Source organism: Haplochromis burtoni, unplaced genomic scaffold, assembly GCF_018398535.1.
Source record: "Haplochromis burtoni strain Fernald_Lab_line unplaced genomic scaffold, NCSU_Asbu1 Contig_71, whole genome shotgun sequence".
NCBI lineage: Eukaryota > Metazoa > Chordata > Actinopteri > Cichliformes > Cichlidae > Haplochromis > Haplochromis burtoni.
Window position 1 is genome coordinate 2,208,598 of NW_024582432.1, and position 18,427 is coordinate 2,227,024.

The 18,427-nt window shown below is 40.1% G+C and overlaps 1 protein-coding gene across 1 annotated transcript in view; it reads left to right on the top strand.

Moving 5' to 3' along the window:
- dnah9 (dynein, axonemal, heavy chain 9) overlaps positions 1–18,427 on the top strand; it is a 183,886-nt gene that overhangs the window by 109,740 nt on the left and 55,719 nt on the right. The window contains exons 55-63 of the mRNA XM_005923750.3: positions 1,676–1,756; positions 2,191–2,370; positions 2,895–3,125; positions 4,242–4,436; positions 5,527–5,646; positions 8,836–9,024; positions 12,362–12,597; positions 12,690–12,812; positions 15,103–15,307. Of these exons, the coding sequence (XP_005923812.1) occupies positions 1,676–1,756; positions 2,191–2,370; positions 2,895–3,125; positions 4,242–4,436; positions 5,527–5,646; positions 8,836–9,024; positions 12,362–12,597; positions 12,690–12,812; positions 15,103–15,307 (1,560 nt within the window). The remainder of the gene's footprint in view (positions 1–1,675; positions 1,757–2,190; positions 2,371–2,894; positions 3,126–4,241; positions 4,437–5,526; positions 5,647–8,835; positions 9,025–12,361; positions 12,598–12,689; positions 12,813–15,102; positions 15,308–18,427) is intronic.

The following is an 18,427-nucleotide window of genomic DNA, read 5'->3' on the forward strand; positions in this document are numbered from 1 at the left end:
CGTCTAATGTTCAACTGCATATTTTATACAGAATTGTCGCAACCCAAAAGGGCCGTCTTCCCTCAGGCCTGATTTTTCTGTTTGTTAATTAGCTGAAAGACAAGCATGAAAAACAGTCTGTTTTTATTTCCCCAGTGCAATGTTTTGATGGAGTCGGACGTTAATGTAGAGCCCTAGTTGTCAGGGAGTTATGAGGAGTTTGTAACAGCTTTAATTTCTCTTTATGATCGTCTTTGGTCTATTCATTTATGTGTGTGTGTGTGTGTGTGTGTGTGTGTGTGTGTGTGTGTGTGTGCGCGCTGATAGCAGCTCCAGTCCTAAAGCTTTTATATTTTCAAACTATGCATGCCGTTCATCTCTTATTTCTCCCTTTATCTGCTTGGACAGGTTACAGTTTTTTTACAGTAATGTTAAAAGGTCACATGCATGACCCATGGCACAATCCTATAGAGCACAAAATAGTATCTGCAAATGTTTAGTGTCCTTTATGAAGCGTATTTTTTGACTCTCATAAGACACAGAATCATATTTATTGATTGTTTACCTTTCAGTTAAGATGCTTTTGAGCTCAATCAGCAGTCGTATTAATAAGGAAGATCCAACAATGATGCAAACGACAAAAACAAAATGATCAGTCCTTCAGAACTACTTGAGAGATTCAGTTAGGTGATAGTGGCAGATTCATTAGTCTTAATGATATGCACACTGATTGCAAGACCATTTAACAAAACAGAAATAGATTATTGTCAGTAGCCCGCCTCTGTGCTCAAGTCATTGTTCCCTTCATCTTAATCTTTGTGTTACTTTTTTCCTTTCAACTTATGTAAACTGGAGACTGTTTCATGTTTTAATTAAATGTACAGTTCAACATCTGAGCAGTGACTCTTTTTTTGGAGAAATAGACTGATGCTAGTATCATGTTTGTGATGTTAGGATGTCTATTTTAATGTTAAAAAAAGCTGAAGCTGGTGAACTGGATGGATCAATAACTGGATGGTCTGAGGGGGGACCTTTGCAATATTAAGCTGATGGTGGTTGATACATTTTATATCTCTGCAGGTCAGAGGTGTTTCAGTATTCACTGCAGTGACTCTGTCTATTTGTAATCACAGCCAGGTTGTAGTATTGGGTGCGAATCCTGTACAGGCCTATACTAAAAGCTTTCCTCACGGATTTAAACTATTCAGTTCAATTTAATTTATTGAGAGCGAAATGAAAACAATAGTTGCCTCAAGGCTCTTTATATTGTAAGGTCAACATCCTACAATAATACAAAGAAAACCCCAACAACCAGACAATCACAGTGCTTTGGTGACAGCAGGAAGGAAAAACTCCCTTTTAACAGGAACAAACCTCTTTGGGTTGAGGGGAGGAAGACAGGACAAAGACACGTTGTGGAAGAGAGCAATACAGAGATCAGTGGTCAGTAAGAATAGAGAAACTCCATATAAATGCTGGTCTGTTCAATTTCATTCTTAAAAAATCGCGTTTCTTGCCTACAGATTTGCTGGTAGGCACTCATCTCTTTGTAACTCTTAGCATATACTACTGTCAGAAATTTGTTGTACTGCTCCATTGAACAAGGATTTGACTGGCTGAAGATCTCATTTATCCAGATCTTCATCCAGGCAAATCCTCCTGACCTCCCGCTCTCCGGTGTCTCATCTTCCGATAGGTGGATGACCTCAAGGCCAAGCTGGCTGCTCAAGAAGTGGAACTCAAGCAGAAGAATGAGGATGCTGACAAGCTTATACAGGCAAGAACATATATAACACCAGCACCTCAAGAAAAACAAAACAAAACACGTACCTGTGTTTTGGGGCATATTTCTCTGGCAGTGCTTAAAGAAATGAAGTATGATGTTAAATAAATCTTAATTAAGCACTAGGCTGTCATATCAGAAGCAGCGTCCCTATCTACGGATGGATTTCTAGTCTTGGCTGGAACTGCTCAGTAAAATATTAGATATTCAGAGAAAGTTAGACTTAAACCTCAGTGTCAAATTAGTCGGAAGAAAAAACGCCTGCATTTTGTTTCTCAGAGCATTCTTTGTTCTCAGTCTTATACCTTGGAATTTTGATTTGTCTTTTTACAGTTTAAAATACCAGTTTTGCTTAATTAAAGAGTAGTTGTGTTTATTAAGCCACTTTACATGTTAACCTAGCAATAAATTCTGTGTGCTGGCCCCAGGAGGTTGGGATAGAAACTGAGAAGGTGTCCAAAGAGAAGGCGGTGGCTGATGAAGAAGAAGAAAAAGTGGCTGCCATTGCTGTGGTAGTCAGCGGCAAACAGAGAGACTGTGAAGAAGACTTAGCTAAAGCCGAGCCAGCCCTGCTTGCTGCTCAGGATGCCCTTAACACTCTCAATAAGGTCAGTTACTCTCTTGTCCCCTGCTGTAACTTATTGATTTACTTCATACTTTATACTTTTCTTGCTTGGTTTTGATTTCATTTTCCCAGCTTCAGTGGAATAACTTACGTGCACACAAGCCTTGAATTGTATAGGAGATTATTTAGTCATAGGATTTAGCAGGTCTTCCCCAAAATAATGTCTTCTCTGTGTTCTGCAGACATTTTACTTTATCCTTGCATCCCATGTAGGTTTATGAGCATCCGGGGGATATTCAAAAACACCCTCTGTGTTTAAAGGTGCTCTCTGTTCAAACAAGTAGAACAGACAGTTCAATCACTGCTTAGAGCTCTCTAAAGATGCCCTAATTAGAATTCTCTGTTGTCTTCTCAGAGTCAGCACAGGTTCTTCTGTCTTTATTCTAATCCTTTCCACTTTCTCTCTTTTCCCACTCAGAAGACCACAGACAAGTACTTTTATACAAACTCAATTCGATCACAGCTTTCATTTTTCATTAATGACTCTGTCTGTCTTCCCTACATCAGAACAACTTGACTGAGCTGAAGTCATTTGGCTCTCCAGTGGCAGCAGTGACCAACATCACAGCAGCAGTCATGGTCCTGATGGCACCTGGTGGCAAAGTCCCAAAGGATCGCAGCTGGAAGGCTGCAAAGGTAATGATGGCCAAAGTGGACACATTCCTGGACTCTTTGATTAACTTCAACAAGGAAAAGATCCCAGAGGCTTGCCTTAAGGCCATTCAGCCTTACCTGCAGGTAAGTGTTCAATTAGCCCTTAGTCATTGAAGTCCTTGCTAACACTGTTCAGAGTGCAATGTCTGCCGCATGGCAAGCTCAACTAATAAGTCATAAATTTAGTAGGGGTGTGATTATAATGACAATGGCACATTATGGCTGCCAAGTGTTGAAATGACAGAGAGAGAGAATCAGCTAGTAAATTAAGCATTACAAATTTAACAGCCGTCCTGATGATGAAGTTCAGTGAAGCAAACATGAGGAATGTCAGTGTGGCCAATAAAGGTAAAGTGCAGCTTAAGTTCACTATGTAGGAACTGTTGAACTGAAATTAATCTCTGTACCTTATGAAAAAAAGAATTATTTTGGAAAAACAGGTAAAATAGTTCAAACTGAGAACTATTTTCCAATGTGCACCAAATGATTTTACTTTCATTATCACTGATTTGCTTTTGACACTGTGTGTTTGAAAATCCAATAATATCCTGTATCCTTTAGCCAAAATAGCTGCTGCAGATCAAATTACACAGGATAACATGAAAAGGACTGTGCCAAAGGAATAAAATAAACAAAAATATGTCAGCATTCGTTTTGCAATAACAAACTAATTTGTAAATTGATATTCATTCTTGGTGTACATTTAATGGACAGAGGTAGCAGCTGTATCAAAAGATTTTCCAAGAAAAGAAACAGCTAGCTATATCCTTGTTAGCCTCTCATGCTTATGAGTTGGATCATGAATTTTTTTACCATCATTACCACGTAGTTGCTGATGAATTATTTCAGGCCCAAACTGATGTTGATGTAGAACTGTGTGTCTTCGCCTGTATGTTTTGCAGACAAAGTTACAAAAGTTAAGCTAGCTAATGTATGTAAGAAGCCTGCTAATGTCCAAGCGTTGTAAATCATTTATTACTCTCTCTCACTTCACATCAGCAACAGTGTTAAGCCTGCAACTTTACCACACAGCTCTCCTGACGTTATTACACAGAAAGACATTTTATACTGCATTTTAACCATAATTTAATATGAATTTTATGTTATCATTTTCAGGATATTTGCTGACAGCCTGAGAAATTATTAACACATTTTGAATTTGGAAGCAGGATGTGACAGCATGTGTATCCTTTTCTCCAGGATCCAGAATTCCAGCCAGACCTGGTGGCATCCAAGTCATATGCAGCAGCGGGTCTGTGCTCCTGGGTTTTAAACATCGTCAAGTTCTACGAGGTTTACTGCGAGGTGGAGCCGAAGCGTCAGGCTCTAAGCAAGGCCAATGCAGAGCTGGCGGCTGCACAAGAGAAGCTCGCCGCCATCAAAAGCAAAATCAATGTAAGCCACTGCACTGAACTGAGACTACAGGAAATGAAAAGTTTATTTGTTGCCTGACAAGTATCTGTTTCAAAAGAAGACAATTTCAATATCTAAAATCCAAAGGATATATTCTTTGAAATTGCATTACCATTTTATTAAAGAAAGGAGTACTGTTCTTTGAAGGCATGTTCTTGTCTTCTTCTTATCATTTCTTTGACACAAACGCAGTGACACGCACAAAAAAGTATTAAAACTTAAAAGAGACTGAGAGTTGAAAAATGACTTATAAAAGTCAGAAATCCTCAGCACCTCACTATAAAAGATTCGTGAGACATCAGTGAGGATCAACAACTCCATCACCTGAAGATATGTAGTTATAATAAGATTTTGGTGCTACAGAAATAAAATAGAAACAACTGGAAGCCATAAGCAAAAGTTCAGAATTATTTTTCCAACGCTTGAGTGACAGTTGACACATGCGTTCTTCCAGCAATGATCTACCAACAGCATTTCATCAATACAAAGCTGTTGCAAGTGCTTTTAAAAGCTTTTGCAGTTAATTAATCTAAAACCAAATCTGTCAGCCTGAAAACCCTATTGATAAAAGCAGCTGTAAATAATTGTTTCTCAGTGGCGTTTGGCATTCAGCGCATCAGACAGCCCCAGCAGAGCACTGGGTTCGGTACGCTGCAGCAGCTTTTGCTGCTTACATCAAAACCTGCAGAGTGCAGAGTGACGACTATTAATAAGATCCAGCGTGACTTCTCGCTGTCATTTTTCAAGCCCTCAGTCAGATCGCTTGAGTGGAGAGTGGCTTCGGAGCCAAGGGGAATTAGCAATCCTCAAACTAATCTACTGAACCTGTGTGCCTCTCCACCGATTAATCCTGTTTGTCCTTGCGCTAATTGCTTCCATATGCCAAATAAATCCATAGTGGGACTAATGATAAGTTTTACCCAACTTTCTACACACTCCTAAGTTTCTTTCATAGAAACACTTTGACTGTCTTTAATCTCTGTCTCTTAGGATTCGTTATGACCACACTGTACTTTAACAAGTGCCAATTTTTTCTCTGTTTTTGTGTGCGTGTGTGTTTGTGGCCTATCAGCACCTTAATGAGAACCTGGCCAAGCTCACAGCCAAGTTTGAGAAGGCCACTGCAGACAAGCTCAAGTGCCAACAGGAAGCAGAATCAACCGCGCACACCATTTCCCTGGCTAACCGTCTGGTGAGGAGGCTAGCCACTACCACAGACAAATACACTCTGTTTCCTGTCACAGCATGCTTACATAGTTACAGATGTGTGCACACTGCAATACTGCATTTTAAATCTGATGTCGATTTTGTCTTATCTTTGATTAGTAGCATTTAGACTAAGACACTTTTAATCAATTAAGCATTATTTGTGTCATATTTTTTATTTTGAGGTTACGACTGTCAGCACCTTTCTTGCTGGGTACCTGGGTCACCGATTCTTTCTTGTCTGTGGTGTAGGAAAGATTTTATGCCTAACACACATAAAATGATATCAGAAGCGCTGACTGAAGAAGCCAGCCACATCCTCTTCACCATCAATTATCGAGAGGAAATAGATTTAAAATGAAATAAAAGAAATGACAGGTGACGCGCAATGTCTATATCAAAAGTTTCTTAATCTGATAATACAATCAAAAGAGGAGCTGATGCCATATGAGATAGCACAGAAGCTATTTGGGCCAGAAATGAATGAAGGCCTGAAATTTTTGCTATTTCATGCTGTAGTTATTCTGCCAACTGCATATACAGACTTGGGGAAAAAATAGGATTGCTACAGAGTACATACAGAGTATTAATGTCATGAATTTCAATTTATATGTGACTTTTTGTGCTGTTTTATGATTTAATAATAACACATGATTGACAGAAATCCCCATTGTGGTCCCACTGGTATAAATAAATGGAAAAGATATGTTACTTTTTCAGACAACCAACACTGTCCATCAAGGTCGTAAATATTTAACAAAATAAGATTAAAAACTAGATTTTTGTTTTCCCCAAGATACTGTAACTAACATAAAATAAAATTATACAGAAATGTTCTGAGTGTCTTAGTTGGTGATCCTGTTTCTCAAAAGAATCACTAGTTTGATCAGAACTTGAGCAGACATGAAAATCTCTCTTGGAAGCCTGACCCTGCTTCCTGGGCCCAAACAAAGGAGACTTTTGAGGAGAAGTCTGGCAAGGGTGTGGCATTAGTCACATATAAAGCATCGGCAAAAGTTGGAGTGGGGCAATCAGCTACTGCATTGATTTTCTTTGGGTCAGCCTTCATCTGTCCACCTTCGCTGACGTACCCTCGGAAGGTTACAGATGGAACTCAAAATCACACTTTTTTGTGATAACAATGAGGCTTTGAAGCACTCAAGAGACTTGTCAGCGATGCTCTCTAATGGTTTTGAACAGATGGAAACCCATTCCATAAAGCTCTCTGTGCTTTTGTGCCACTGTTCTTGAGCTAATCTGAAGGCCACATGAAATTTAAAGGTCTGTAGCAAATTGGTGAATTCTGCACCAGTTTTCGTGGCTGAGTTGCTGATATTCCGCTTCTAGTTTGTTATAATACCACCAACAGCTGACTATAGAATGGTAACACTCCTGAGCTCCTAAAACAACCCATTCTGCCCTAATGCTCAATTATACATTTTATACACCTGTGGTGATGGAAGTGCTTGGAACACCTGAATGTAATGATTTGGCTTGATGAGTGAATACTCACCAATAAAAGAAAAAATCTGTGCCTACTGCTCAGCACCGAAGTCCACCAAAGCTTGTAAAAACAGAGAATCTTTTTTAACACACATGCATCAGGTAATAGCATGTGAGGTGAGGTGGAGCTGCTTGGGAGGGAAGCATGGATGACAACCAATCATGGACTGACTGTATCGTATTGAACATTTGCTCCCGGCACTGTTGTTCAGTCATTAACTAGAGGGCTTGATAGTCTGGGCCCAGAAAGGCACCTTGCACAGTTTGGCCTGTTGAAATTAGATTTGAGTCATGTAATGACACTTTCCAGTAAAAAGAGTAATTTCTTTATTTGACCATATTACCATCATTTATCCTGCTGATTTGTCATGCAGCACAACTGCTTTTCTGAGTCATTACAGACAACCTGCTTTTAAGGCTTCATCAGAAGATTCTGACATTTCCTTCTGTCTTAGGAGCAATTCACATGATACTTATCTAAGTACTGCAAAATTAAACTGCTAGAAGCTAAGGCTTTATTCAGTAATGGAGACACAACTTACTGACAGGCTAAAAAAAACGCTAGACATCTTTATCCTTATAAATAACGTTTCATCCAGTCTTCTGCAAAGATTTTGTGCACTGCAGAATAAGAAAAATGGTCTGATATTGCACAGGTGTCTACTCCATGATTTGATATGAAAAGCTGCCATCTTGAATAATACACAAGATAGGGACCGTCTCAAATGTGTATTCAAAATAGTCTGCAGACAAAGAGCCTCCTTTAAAAATCTGTCACTATATATCGTGCTGCTTGTTTAATAAGGGTGGTTAAAATGGCTAAAGTGATTAATAGTAGTTCAAATATGAGAGCTGAGTCATTATAGGTGGTGACAATAACTTGATATTTTGGAGAAGGTCAACCAGACTTTTTATAAATAAATTTAACTTTGTAACTCAGTAATTATTATTTTCTTTGTTCCTAGATTGCCAACAGTTTGGAGGATAATTTAATCAAATCGTATATGAATATATATGTGTATATATATATGTATATATATATATATATATATACACACATAAATCCTGTAATCATCTTTTGGTTTGTAAATCTCCTGCTTACAGCAGCAAAATGCAAAGATGAATGTTGACAATGCTAGTATGATAATCTAAATTATTCAGAGAAAGCTTCTAAAAGACCTGACAGAAGCAACAAACAGAGGTTGAGGTTGTGCTTATTGCCTAGTCAATCCAAAATGTCAGTGCAAATGCAGTCAAGTTGCTGAAGTGCACGGTATTTCTGTGATGTGCACTGAGAAGTTGCAGTCTGTGTTAGTGTGTGCGCCCTCTGAAGTTTAGAGGACATAAGATATTGAGGGGGACTTTATTGATCCCTGGAGGGACACTGGGTCATTGCTAAAAAGTAAAAAGTAGTGGTGTCGGTGCACAAGCAGAGAGTGTTTAAACCTAAAAATGGTAATAAAAAAAAAAAAACTACTCAAAGGTATTAAGGCATTGTTGTGGAGATTTCCTTAAATTATGGTTTAGCACCTTGGCAGCAGCAGCCATCATTTGATTTTGATTCTTTCCACAATGGCTTTGGGGAAGATGATGGATTGACGTATATTTCATTGGGGAAAATGAAAAAAAAAACAACAACTTTAAAAGTGGTCTGCTGCTATTTTCTGTTTAGGTGGGTGGTCTAGCATCGGAGAATGTTCGCTGGGCAGAGGCTGTAGAGAACTTCAAGAAGCAGGAAAGGACTCTGTGTGGAGATGTTCTCCTCATCACCACCTTCATCTCCTACCTAGGATATTTTACCAAGCGCTACAGAGTCCAGCTTATGGACAGCACGTGGAGGCCTTATCTCAGTCAGCTGAAGGTGGGTTCATTATGTGTTATTTCAACTTGAATTAGCCACACTGCAAGAATTGTGAAAAGTCTTTGAAAACCTTTACTTGTAAATCTGACTGAAATGTAACACAGAAATGAATCTGCAACCGGCCCTGTTGGTCTTTCTCTATCTCTGCATGTAATTATTGTTTGCTAGTGATGTCAGGACTTTAGGAATTTTGCCCACAGCTAAATGTACAGTGGAAAAAAACAGAAATCTGTTCAGAAAACCTTATATATATTTTATAAAATGGTTCAAATTTAAATGATTAATAATATAACTTGAGTAAATATAAGTAGCTTTTGTAAAAAGAAAAAATAGACTTAAGGGATATTAATGCTTACTCAGCAGTTACAGCGGGTTTGTATTACGCAAAACATTTAGAATTCTTTATGAATTAATTAGGTCATGTATCATGGCTGATAGGACACATTAACAACTGCAGTTATAAAATGTTATGTAGTGTTGTTTATCTATTTTTTATTGCTTGCAAATTGTAATGGTACTGGTAAATGTTCCATTACTGGGCAGCTGCTGGCCTTTTGGGCCACTAATAGTGCTTCCATGATTTGAGTCCACCTGTGAAGCAAACTGGCTGAAATGAACCCTCACCAACAAGCAGTGTTTTGTTACAATTTTCCCATTAAAATGTCAGTAAAAGTCCTGCGTTGAGCTACCTGTTTGGATTGTTAAAATGCAAAGGAAAGCAGCCCACCTCTCTTGCAGTGTGGTTGAGGCTGCAAATCTGCAAAGTATTTTGCAGATTTATATAATTAATGTAAATCTGCTAATATGCTCTATAATTTAATCTATTAAAATAAATTAGGTTGGCTTTATTTGGAGGTCAGTAAAATTTTACCCCTGAAACTTTAATTAAAGTTTAATTTGCGATCAATCGTTTTATTCATAATGGTTGTTAAAGAGATTGTACCTGTTTGGACATTTGTTTGCCTGGAGGCCCAACTGAGAAAACGTTATGTTGTACATTGCTGTTCTAATTCCCACAGCACTAAACACTGCTGTTTAGTCAAACTCTATGGCATCTCAGAGATAAATACAAGGTGTCCTCTGACACTGGTGTCATGAATCACCCATCACGATGACAGATGGGTCTCACAACCAGGCAGGAACATCACATTTTGACACAACAGGCACCTTAAGCATCCTTTTTAAAGTGAAGGATTAAAAGACATATTTTAATCCAGAACACGATCATTTTGCAAGCCTAACTACGTAGTTTTGGTGGTTAAATCAAAACGCAAATGGAAATAAATGGCAATAGAAAAAAGAAAACTAAACTGGAATGTCACTGTGATGTCACTGTGTCTCAACTGTAGTCAGAATCAGAAAATCAGGGAAAAACGGGCTAGGAAGGTAGAGACATTCATTCATTACTAGCAATATAATGCCTGTTTTCTGTGCTTGAAAATACCACGGCCGAATGTTCACAGAAGTCCTGAGGCACAAATACAAAACAGTGGTAGCACAGATAACAAGTTGCATTGCTTTTTATCACTACCACCGTCAGCTTCTCTGACTGAGACATGTCTGTTATGTTCACTGTTCACTGATGGTTTAGCTCTTCTATTAATATTATTAAACATAAATTTTCTTGTTTTAATTTTTTAGTATTTAGAATAGATTAGATTAGAATAATCCTGTAATTGTCCCACAAGGGGAAATTTGGTTGTAGCCAGAAAGACACATATACAAACAAAGAGTACACAGGACACAGAACAGAAACAGGGATAGCTCAGTAGGTAGAGTGGTTGCCCCATGATCGGCAGGTCGGGGGTTCGATTCCCCTGAACAGCTACCCTGAGGTACCCCTGAGCAAGGTACCGTCCCTACACACTGCTCCCCGGGCGCCCAATGGCTGCCCACTGCTTCACTGAGTGAATGGGTTGAATGCAGAGAGGAATTTCCACATTGGGATCAATAAAGTACTCTTTCTTTCATACACAATTTTTCTTACATATTTACATTAAGGACAATGGTTACTATATACAGAGTATTGTACAGTTATTAAATTAAATAAAAATAGCTACTGATAAGAGGCAAACCAGGTTGTAGTGCGAATCGGTTAATTAACTTATTGCAGTTACAGCGCAGATGTAAACATCTATGATTGTTGGGAGCAGTTCTGATTGTACAGTGTGACAGCTGCAGGGAGGAAGGACCTGCAGAAACACTCCTTCGTGCATCTAGGATGCAGCAGTCTGTCACTGAAGGAGCTCTGCAGTTCAGCAACATTTACATGCATGGGGTGGGAGACTCTGTCCATCAGAGATGTTATTTTGGCCAGAGTCCTTCTGTCTCCCACCACCTGCACTGGGTCCAGGGTGCATCCCAGAACAGAGCTGGCCTTCCTAATGAGTTTGTCCAACCTCTTCTTCCCAGCTGCAGATAAACTGCTGCTCTAACATACAACACTGTAAAAAATGACAGATGCCACCACAGAGTCATAGAAGGTCTTTAAAAGCTCTCTCTGTACTCCAAATGACCTCAGCCGCCTCAGCAGGTAGAGTCTGCTCTGACCCTTCCTGTACAGAGCATCAGTGTTGTGGCTCCAGTCCAGTTTATCATTCAGGTGAACACCCAGGTACCTATAAGAGTCCACTATCTCAATGTCCACTCCCTGGATGTTTACCGGTGTCAGTGTGGTTGGTCTGCGTCTCCGGAAGTCCACCACCAACTCCTTCGTTTTCCCGCCGTTGATCAGCAGGTGGTTTTGCTGACACCAGTCCACAAAGTCCAGAGTCCACTGTCTGTACTCTGAGTCGTCCTCACCTGTGATGAGGCGACTATGGCAGAGTCGTCAGAGAACTTCTGTAGGTGGCAGCGTGGGGAGTTGATGGAGAAGTCTGCAGTGTAGAGGGTGAAGAGGAACGGTGCCAGCACAGTTCCCTGTGGGGCCCCCGTACTGCAGACCAGCGTATCAGAGACACAGCCCTGTGTCCTCACATACTGTGGACGTTCTGTGAGGTAGTCCAGTATCCACTTTGCGCTATTAACCAAAGTTTAATGCAAATCACATACAATAATGATCCAAAGAAAGGATTACCAATTTGGGCATTCATTTGCAGATGTAAATAGTCCCTAACAAATGTAATCCTGCTCTACATGGAAACCACAATGTTTTTTATTCTAACAGCAGTTGCCAGTCGACTTTTGATGAACATAGATTTAAATACTAAAGGGAAAAGTTTATCTGTTCCTTTTTAACAACGCACCATTGCTGTGACTTGTGACCTGTCAGTCATCATGAAGAAGAATTGAAACAGTTCACTGGGAAAAACTAATTAAAATGCAAATCACGTGTAAGGTTCCTATCCCAGTGACGCATGACCTGGACCCTTTGACACTGCTGACTGACGACGCTGACGTTGCTACATGGCAGAATGAGGGGCTACCTGCTGACAGGATGTCCACGGAGAATGCTACCATTCTTACTTCTTGCCAACGCTGGCCCCTTATGGTGGACCCCCAGCTGCAGGGCATCAAGTGGATCAAAAATAAATATGGTGAAGACCTGCAAGTCATCCGCATCGGACAGCGAGGGTAAGAGCCTCATAGAAAACTGCAGTACTGAGGTTTTTTGGGCATTTAATAACCAGAATTTTGACAGATTCATTGTTATTTGTACCTTAAAGGTACCTAGATGCCATAGAGAGAGCGCTGGCAGCAGGTGATGTGGTTCTGATAGAGAACTTGGAAGAAACGCTAGATCCTGTTCTTGGACCTCTGCTTGGCAGAGAAACCATCAAGAAGGGAAGGTAAGGCTCATGCTGAAAGGTGTCTTATACTTGTAGCACTGAATGAAGCATTGTAAGGCACTGCTTCAGACAATGATCTAATTCAGGAAACTTTCTACTCATATGTAACACCGCAACAAGCACTTTCTTTTCACTGCCTTTTTTAATTATTGACACCACATGACAAATAAAAAATAGACACTATGAATGTAAATCTTTGAGAAACTAGTGTTAGTTAAAGCCTAGCAGAACTTTCCAAATGAACCAATTTGCTATGTCTGTAGTTTCCACACAAAAACATTTTAAATACATTTAACTTCATTAGATTCAATACATGAGCTCTATCAGTGATTACACTATATAACATTTCTTTTTAATGAAGATGGACAGTGACATTTATTAACTTGGTAATGTGTTAGCAATGAAAGGATATTGTTTGATGGAATTGATGGAAATGAAAACTATCAACTTACAGAGAGCTGAATTGAAGGACCTCCTGAAATCATGTAAAAATTATGCAGCAGGTCAAAATTTCATTGCAGCAACTTAAAATGGTACTCAGTAGAAGAGCCCCACATGCTTGTATGCATGCCCGACAACATCAGGGCATGCTTCTAATGAGACAACATGCGCTTTCCTGGGAAATCTCCACACAGATCTGGACCAGGGTTACACTGACCCCCTTGGAGAGTCTGAGGTGTAATCTGACAGTGTTGGATGGACCAAAATATAATATGCCACAGATGTTCTATTGGATTTAGGTCTGGCAAGTGTGGGGGCAAAGTCAGTGGTATCAATTCCTTCATCTTCCAAGAACTCCCTGCCTCCAATCCTGCCAATGCCTCATAGAGTAACTACCTGTCTGCTGGAATCTCCTCCATGCTATTGAGATTGTGCTGGGGTTGCTGGGAGACACAGCAAACCTTCTGGCAATGACACATATTTGGTTGGACTGCCTGTGCAACCTCTATGGGTTCCAGACATTGCTATATATATGGGACATAGTGGTGGTAGACAAACAGAAGAAGACGGCCGTAGTGATCGATGTAGCGGTTCCGAATGACAGCAATATCAGGAAGAAGGAACACGAGAAGCTGGAGAAATACCAAGGGCTCAGAGAAGAGCTCGAGAGGATGTGGAGGGTGAAGGTAACGGTGGTCCCCGTGGTAATCGGAGCACTAGGTGCGGTGACTCCCAAGCTAGGCGAGTGGCTCCAGCAGATCCCGGGAATAACATCGGAGATCTCTGTCCAGAAGAGCGCAGTCCTGGGAACAGCTAAGATACTGCGCAGGACCCTCAAGCTCCCAGGCCTCTGGTAGAGGACCCGAGCTTGAAGGATAAACCGCCCGTAGGGGCGTGCTGGGTGTTTTTTATATATTGATTCCCAGATCCTCCAGTCCATGTGTTGAAGTATCCTTGGGCTAGTAACTGAGTCCTGAATTGCTGTGAATGTTGGATAAAATTGATTATGTTGAGATAAATCCCTCTGTGGATGTGTATGCGATTGGGTGAAGGAGAGCTTTAGTAGAAAATGCTTTGAATGCTTAAAATTAACAGAAAGGTGCTACATAAGTGCAAGTCCATTTACCACTAGGAAGTTGGAAAAGCAACTTACCTAGAAACAAGAAGTGTTTTACAGTGTATTGAAGGAACTTTAGGATTTAAACAGCTGTTCATGATTTTAGTTAGTTATATAAAAAAAAGCTTATGATAGAGTGTGTGTGGTGTTCCTCCTTGTGCCTAAATAAGCCAGTGAAAAGATTGAGTGAACCACATGACAAAATAACAAAATAAAAGCCTGTTCTGGTGACACCCTGATGTAAGTAATGGTCTCAGCATAGCCACACCTATAAATATTGTCTGGTTCAGTCACTGTTAAATACACATAGAGGGTTACAGGACATATAGTACTGACAATTCAGGCTTACTAGAGCGTCATATGTGTCCCTAACAGTTTCCTAAGTTTCTGCAGTTTAAATGTGCAGTATTTTCAGGAAATGACTGTAATACATTTGAGAGTATTTTTTTTAAACTATATCTGTCATGAAGAAAAATCAGTTGGTTTGGCATTATCAAAAACTATCATCCTTGCAGAAAGGTTGTATGACATTTTTGACAGGTTCTCATTAAAAACGAGTGTCCCAGTCTGAAGATATTTGTTTGTATTAAACATATGAAAGACAGAAAAGACAGATGTTTAGATCTTTGCCATTAATGACATTGTCCACTATTATATGTGCTGTTTCAGAATCTTTACTTTCACTGAGAAACCCTCACTGATCAAACGTTTCTGTTCCTGATTTACAAACAGGTACATAAAGATTGGAGACAAGGAGTGCGAGTACAATCCCAGTTTCCGTCTCATTTTACACACCAAGCTTGCCAGCCCTCATTATCAGCCAGAGCTGCAGGCCCAGTGCACCTTAATAAATTTCACAGTGACCAGAGACGGTCTGGAGGACCAGCTGCTGACTGCCGTGGTGAGCATGGAGAGACCTGATCTGGAACAGCTGAAGGTGAGAAAGTCAGTGTAGGCAAGGAGCAACCCTGCCTGATACAACTATTTGACAACAAAGGGGAGTTTTGACAGATTCATTTTCATCCAATGTAAAAGTGAACCTGAGCAGACATGAAAGGAGCATCTGTCACACTGCTCGGATGTTATCAGAGAACAAACAAGCATTCCACGATGGACTCTTTGAGTTTCTCTCTTAACATCTTTTCTGAGCAGGTGTAATTAAAAGTCACAGTCAGAGGAGTCAGGGGCCTCCTAGAGCTGCACATAACACTCTTGCTCGTCATTATCCATCCTTAATGGTTCTCGTCAGCAAGAAAAGATCGTCTGTCTTTAAACATCACAAGGTCCGGGCTCTTTGATTCCAAAACAATCAGCTAGCATCTTTGATTAATGGCTGGTGGATGTGGAATAATTATGAGGCTTAGTATGGCGCACTTATGGAGACTGGGAACCTGCACGGCTGTGAATGTGCACATCGGCACCTGTGTTTTCACGTGGCATGTGTGTGAGCATGAAGTCGTCTAAATGAAACATTTTTAAATGTACACCAAATGGTGGTTTTAAATTCAAAGTGTATTAACGTCCATCCTCAGGTATGGTGATGTTCACAGTTTCCCAGCAGTGTTCCAATAGTGTTTTCTTAGGGGAGTTGTTGAAATTAATGTGACACACAAACATTTGCCCAGAGCTAATTCCCAATTACAGGACATTTGCATATTGCTCCGAGAGCACAAATAATATTGAAACGGTTCATTTTAAATGCAGAAATCAATCGGAGTTGTATCATCGCACTATTTCTCATGCTCTGTCAGTACCTTCTTGTGACAGAGGGGTTCTGTCTGTCTGTGCAGGCTGTCTCGTAAGCACACTGCACATTCACTCATTTTTTAATCTTCACCGCGATCATGCAGCTACCATTATCCTTCTCTGATACGAGGGTCGCACATCAAAGCAGCAGTGTGCGTCGTTTGGACTGATTGCATTTCTGCAACATGTTAGCAAATAGTTGCCTACTGAGTTTCCTCAAACAGAAACCAGTAATCAGTTAAATACCTAGTCTCTGGTGTGTTTCTGATTGGACACAATGAAATACACGGATTAAGTGCTGATTTTGTTTTGTGACTGGGCATCTGAATTATTTTATATTTAGCAGTGCTGTTGTGTTCTGCTACTTCCATCCCTTTCCATGTGTGCACCCAAAAACCTGAAGGTGTGGAGAAAGGAGAAACCATAACAGCAAATATGACAATGATTAAACAGGGTGGCTGTAGCTCAGGAGTTAGTAGCAGGAGGTCAGCGAGGTTGGTGGCTTGATTCCCGGCTACTCCAGTCTGCCAAGAGCAGGATATTCTTGGGCAGATAGAAACACTTAAGTTGAAAAGCATATAAAAAAGTGCTTGTGTGAATGGGTGAATGAGGCAAGTTGTGTAAAGTGCTTTGAATGTTCAGGTAGAGTAGTAAAGCACTATACAAGAATCAGTCCATTTACCATTAGGTCAGAATGAGAGGGGGGAGTGAAGGTGGGTTGCAAAGCAGGTTGCAGATGTGGGTTTGTTTTGAATTAACTATTACTAAACTTGATTTGACAATTACTTTAACAGAGATTTTTTCCACGAATAAAAAAATCCTTTGTATTGTGGAAAAGATCAGTTGAGTTGAACTATGATTGCACCAAAACTGCAAAGTCATGTTCCATGTAACCAGAAAAGGGAGCTGACCCACACTTCAAGCCAACCCTTTGTAATACATGCAGTTATTCAATCTGTTTGCTGTATATAGGAAAAATCATGTAAATTGCTGACACATCAAAGAGATATGGCTGTAATGGTCAGATGTAAAGCCTGCTTTGACTCCGACAGTGGCAGATATTTTATCGTATAGTGAGCATCACATTGAGCCTATCACACTGTTCTCTGCTCCTATTGAAACGGTGCAGACTGTCACCTTTTATGCAAACATTGATCCTAAAGACATTACAGAACAGTAATCATTATATGTGACCTCACGCTTTCCTTTTCTTTCTTTGATTTTCACCTTTTGTTTGAGTAAAACAGTCTTTTCATTGCTGGAAACATTGCTTTGATGCAAGGTCAAACAGAAATAAATGCTTTCATAAGCTCAAGCTACCATCTTAAATCATTTGATGATAGACAATATCAGAAAAAGCAGTTGAAGCACTGCCCAGCTAAACAGTTAATCCTAAATCAAAAAATCCTATTCACTTTTGAAGCACTGACATGTGCTAATTTACCATTGTGTTGCAGTCACCCTGGGTACTGTTCCTTTGACGTGCTGCCGTTTATCACCAAACTTTGAGAATTATGTAATCCTTTCTTGATGCTCCCTGTAAGGAGCTTTAAGCTTTTTTAAGCGTTTAACTTTGGTAGCCTCATTTATGTTCACACATCTCCAAAATCAAGGGAGATGCAGATAGACGACGCTTTAAGGTGTATTTCCCTTTTTAATGTAAATGGCTGCCTTTGTTCTGTAGAGCTATTCTATTTCAGGCAGCAAGGATTAGAAAGCTGCTGTTCCACTCTGTTGATCAGCAGCTGCAGCTGTCCGGCTCAGTACTCAGTACTGTGAGCAATTTACTGCAAGTTGCTGGCAGCTCTGTAGACAACTTTTGAGAAGTAATGAGCAGCTCTTAGTTCCAATATCCATAGTATGGGCTGATGTTTATATTTAACCCAAAATTCACTTGATCAAAGCTGCAGTGCATATCAGCTGCTTGAAACTGATTGGCCGATAGCGTTACTGTACCACAGTAATTAGACGACACATTGACACACTTTCACTGTTCCTTAAATGCATTCCTTGTTAGTTGAGAGTGAAGGGGAAATAAGAAATTCCTTCTTGAGTACAAGTGTAGCTGACGGCAGTGACTCAGAGAGATCAGAACGGAAGATACTCTTGGAACTCTGTTAATGTGTGAGGCAGATTTACTCTAACACAATCCTATTTGCATTTTGATGGTTTCTTGAGGTGCCTTTGTTTGTGTTGGGTGTCCGTGGGCAGCTCTTTACTCCAACCTGTGGGCTTCCATCCAAAGTCAAATCAGCATTTTTAATAAATGAAAATGGGAAAAGAGAAGTTAAAAAAGCCAAAATGCCAGAGT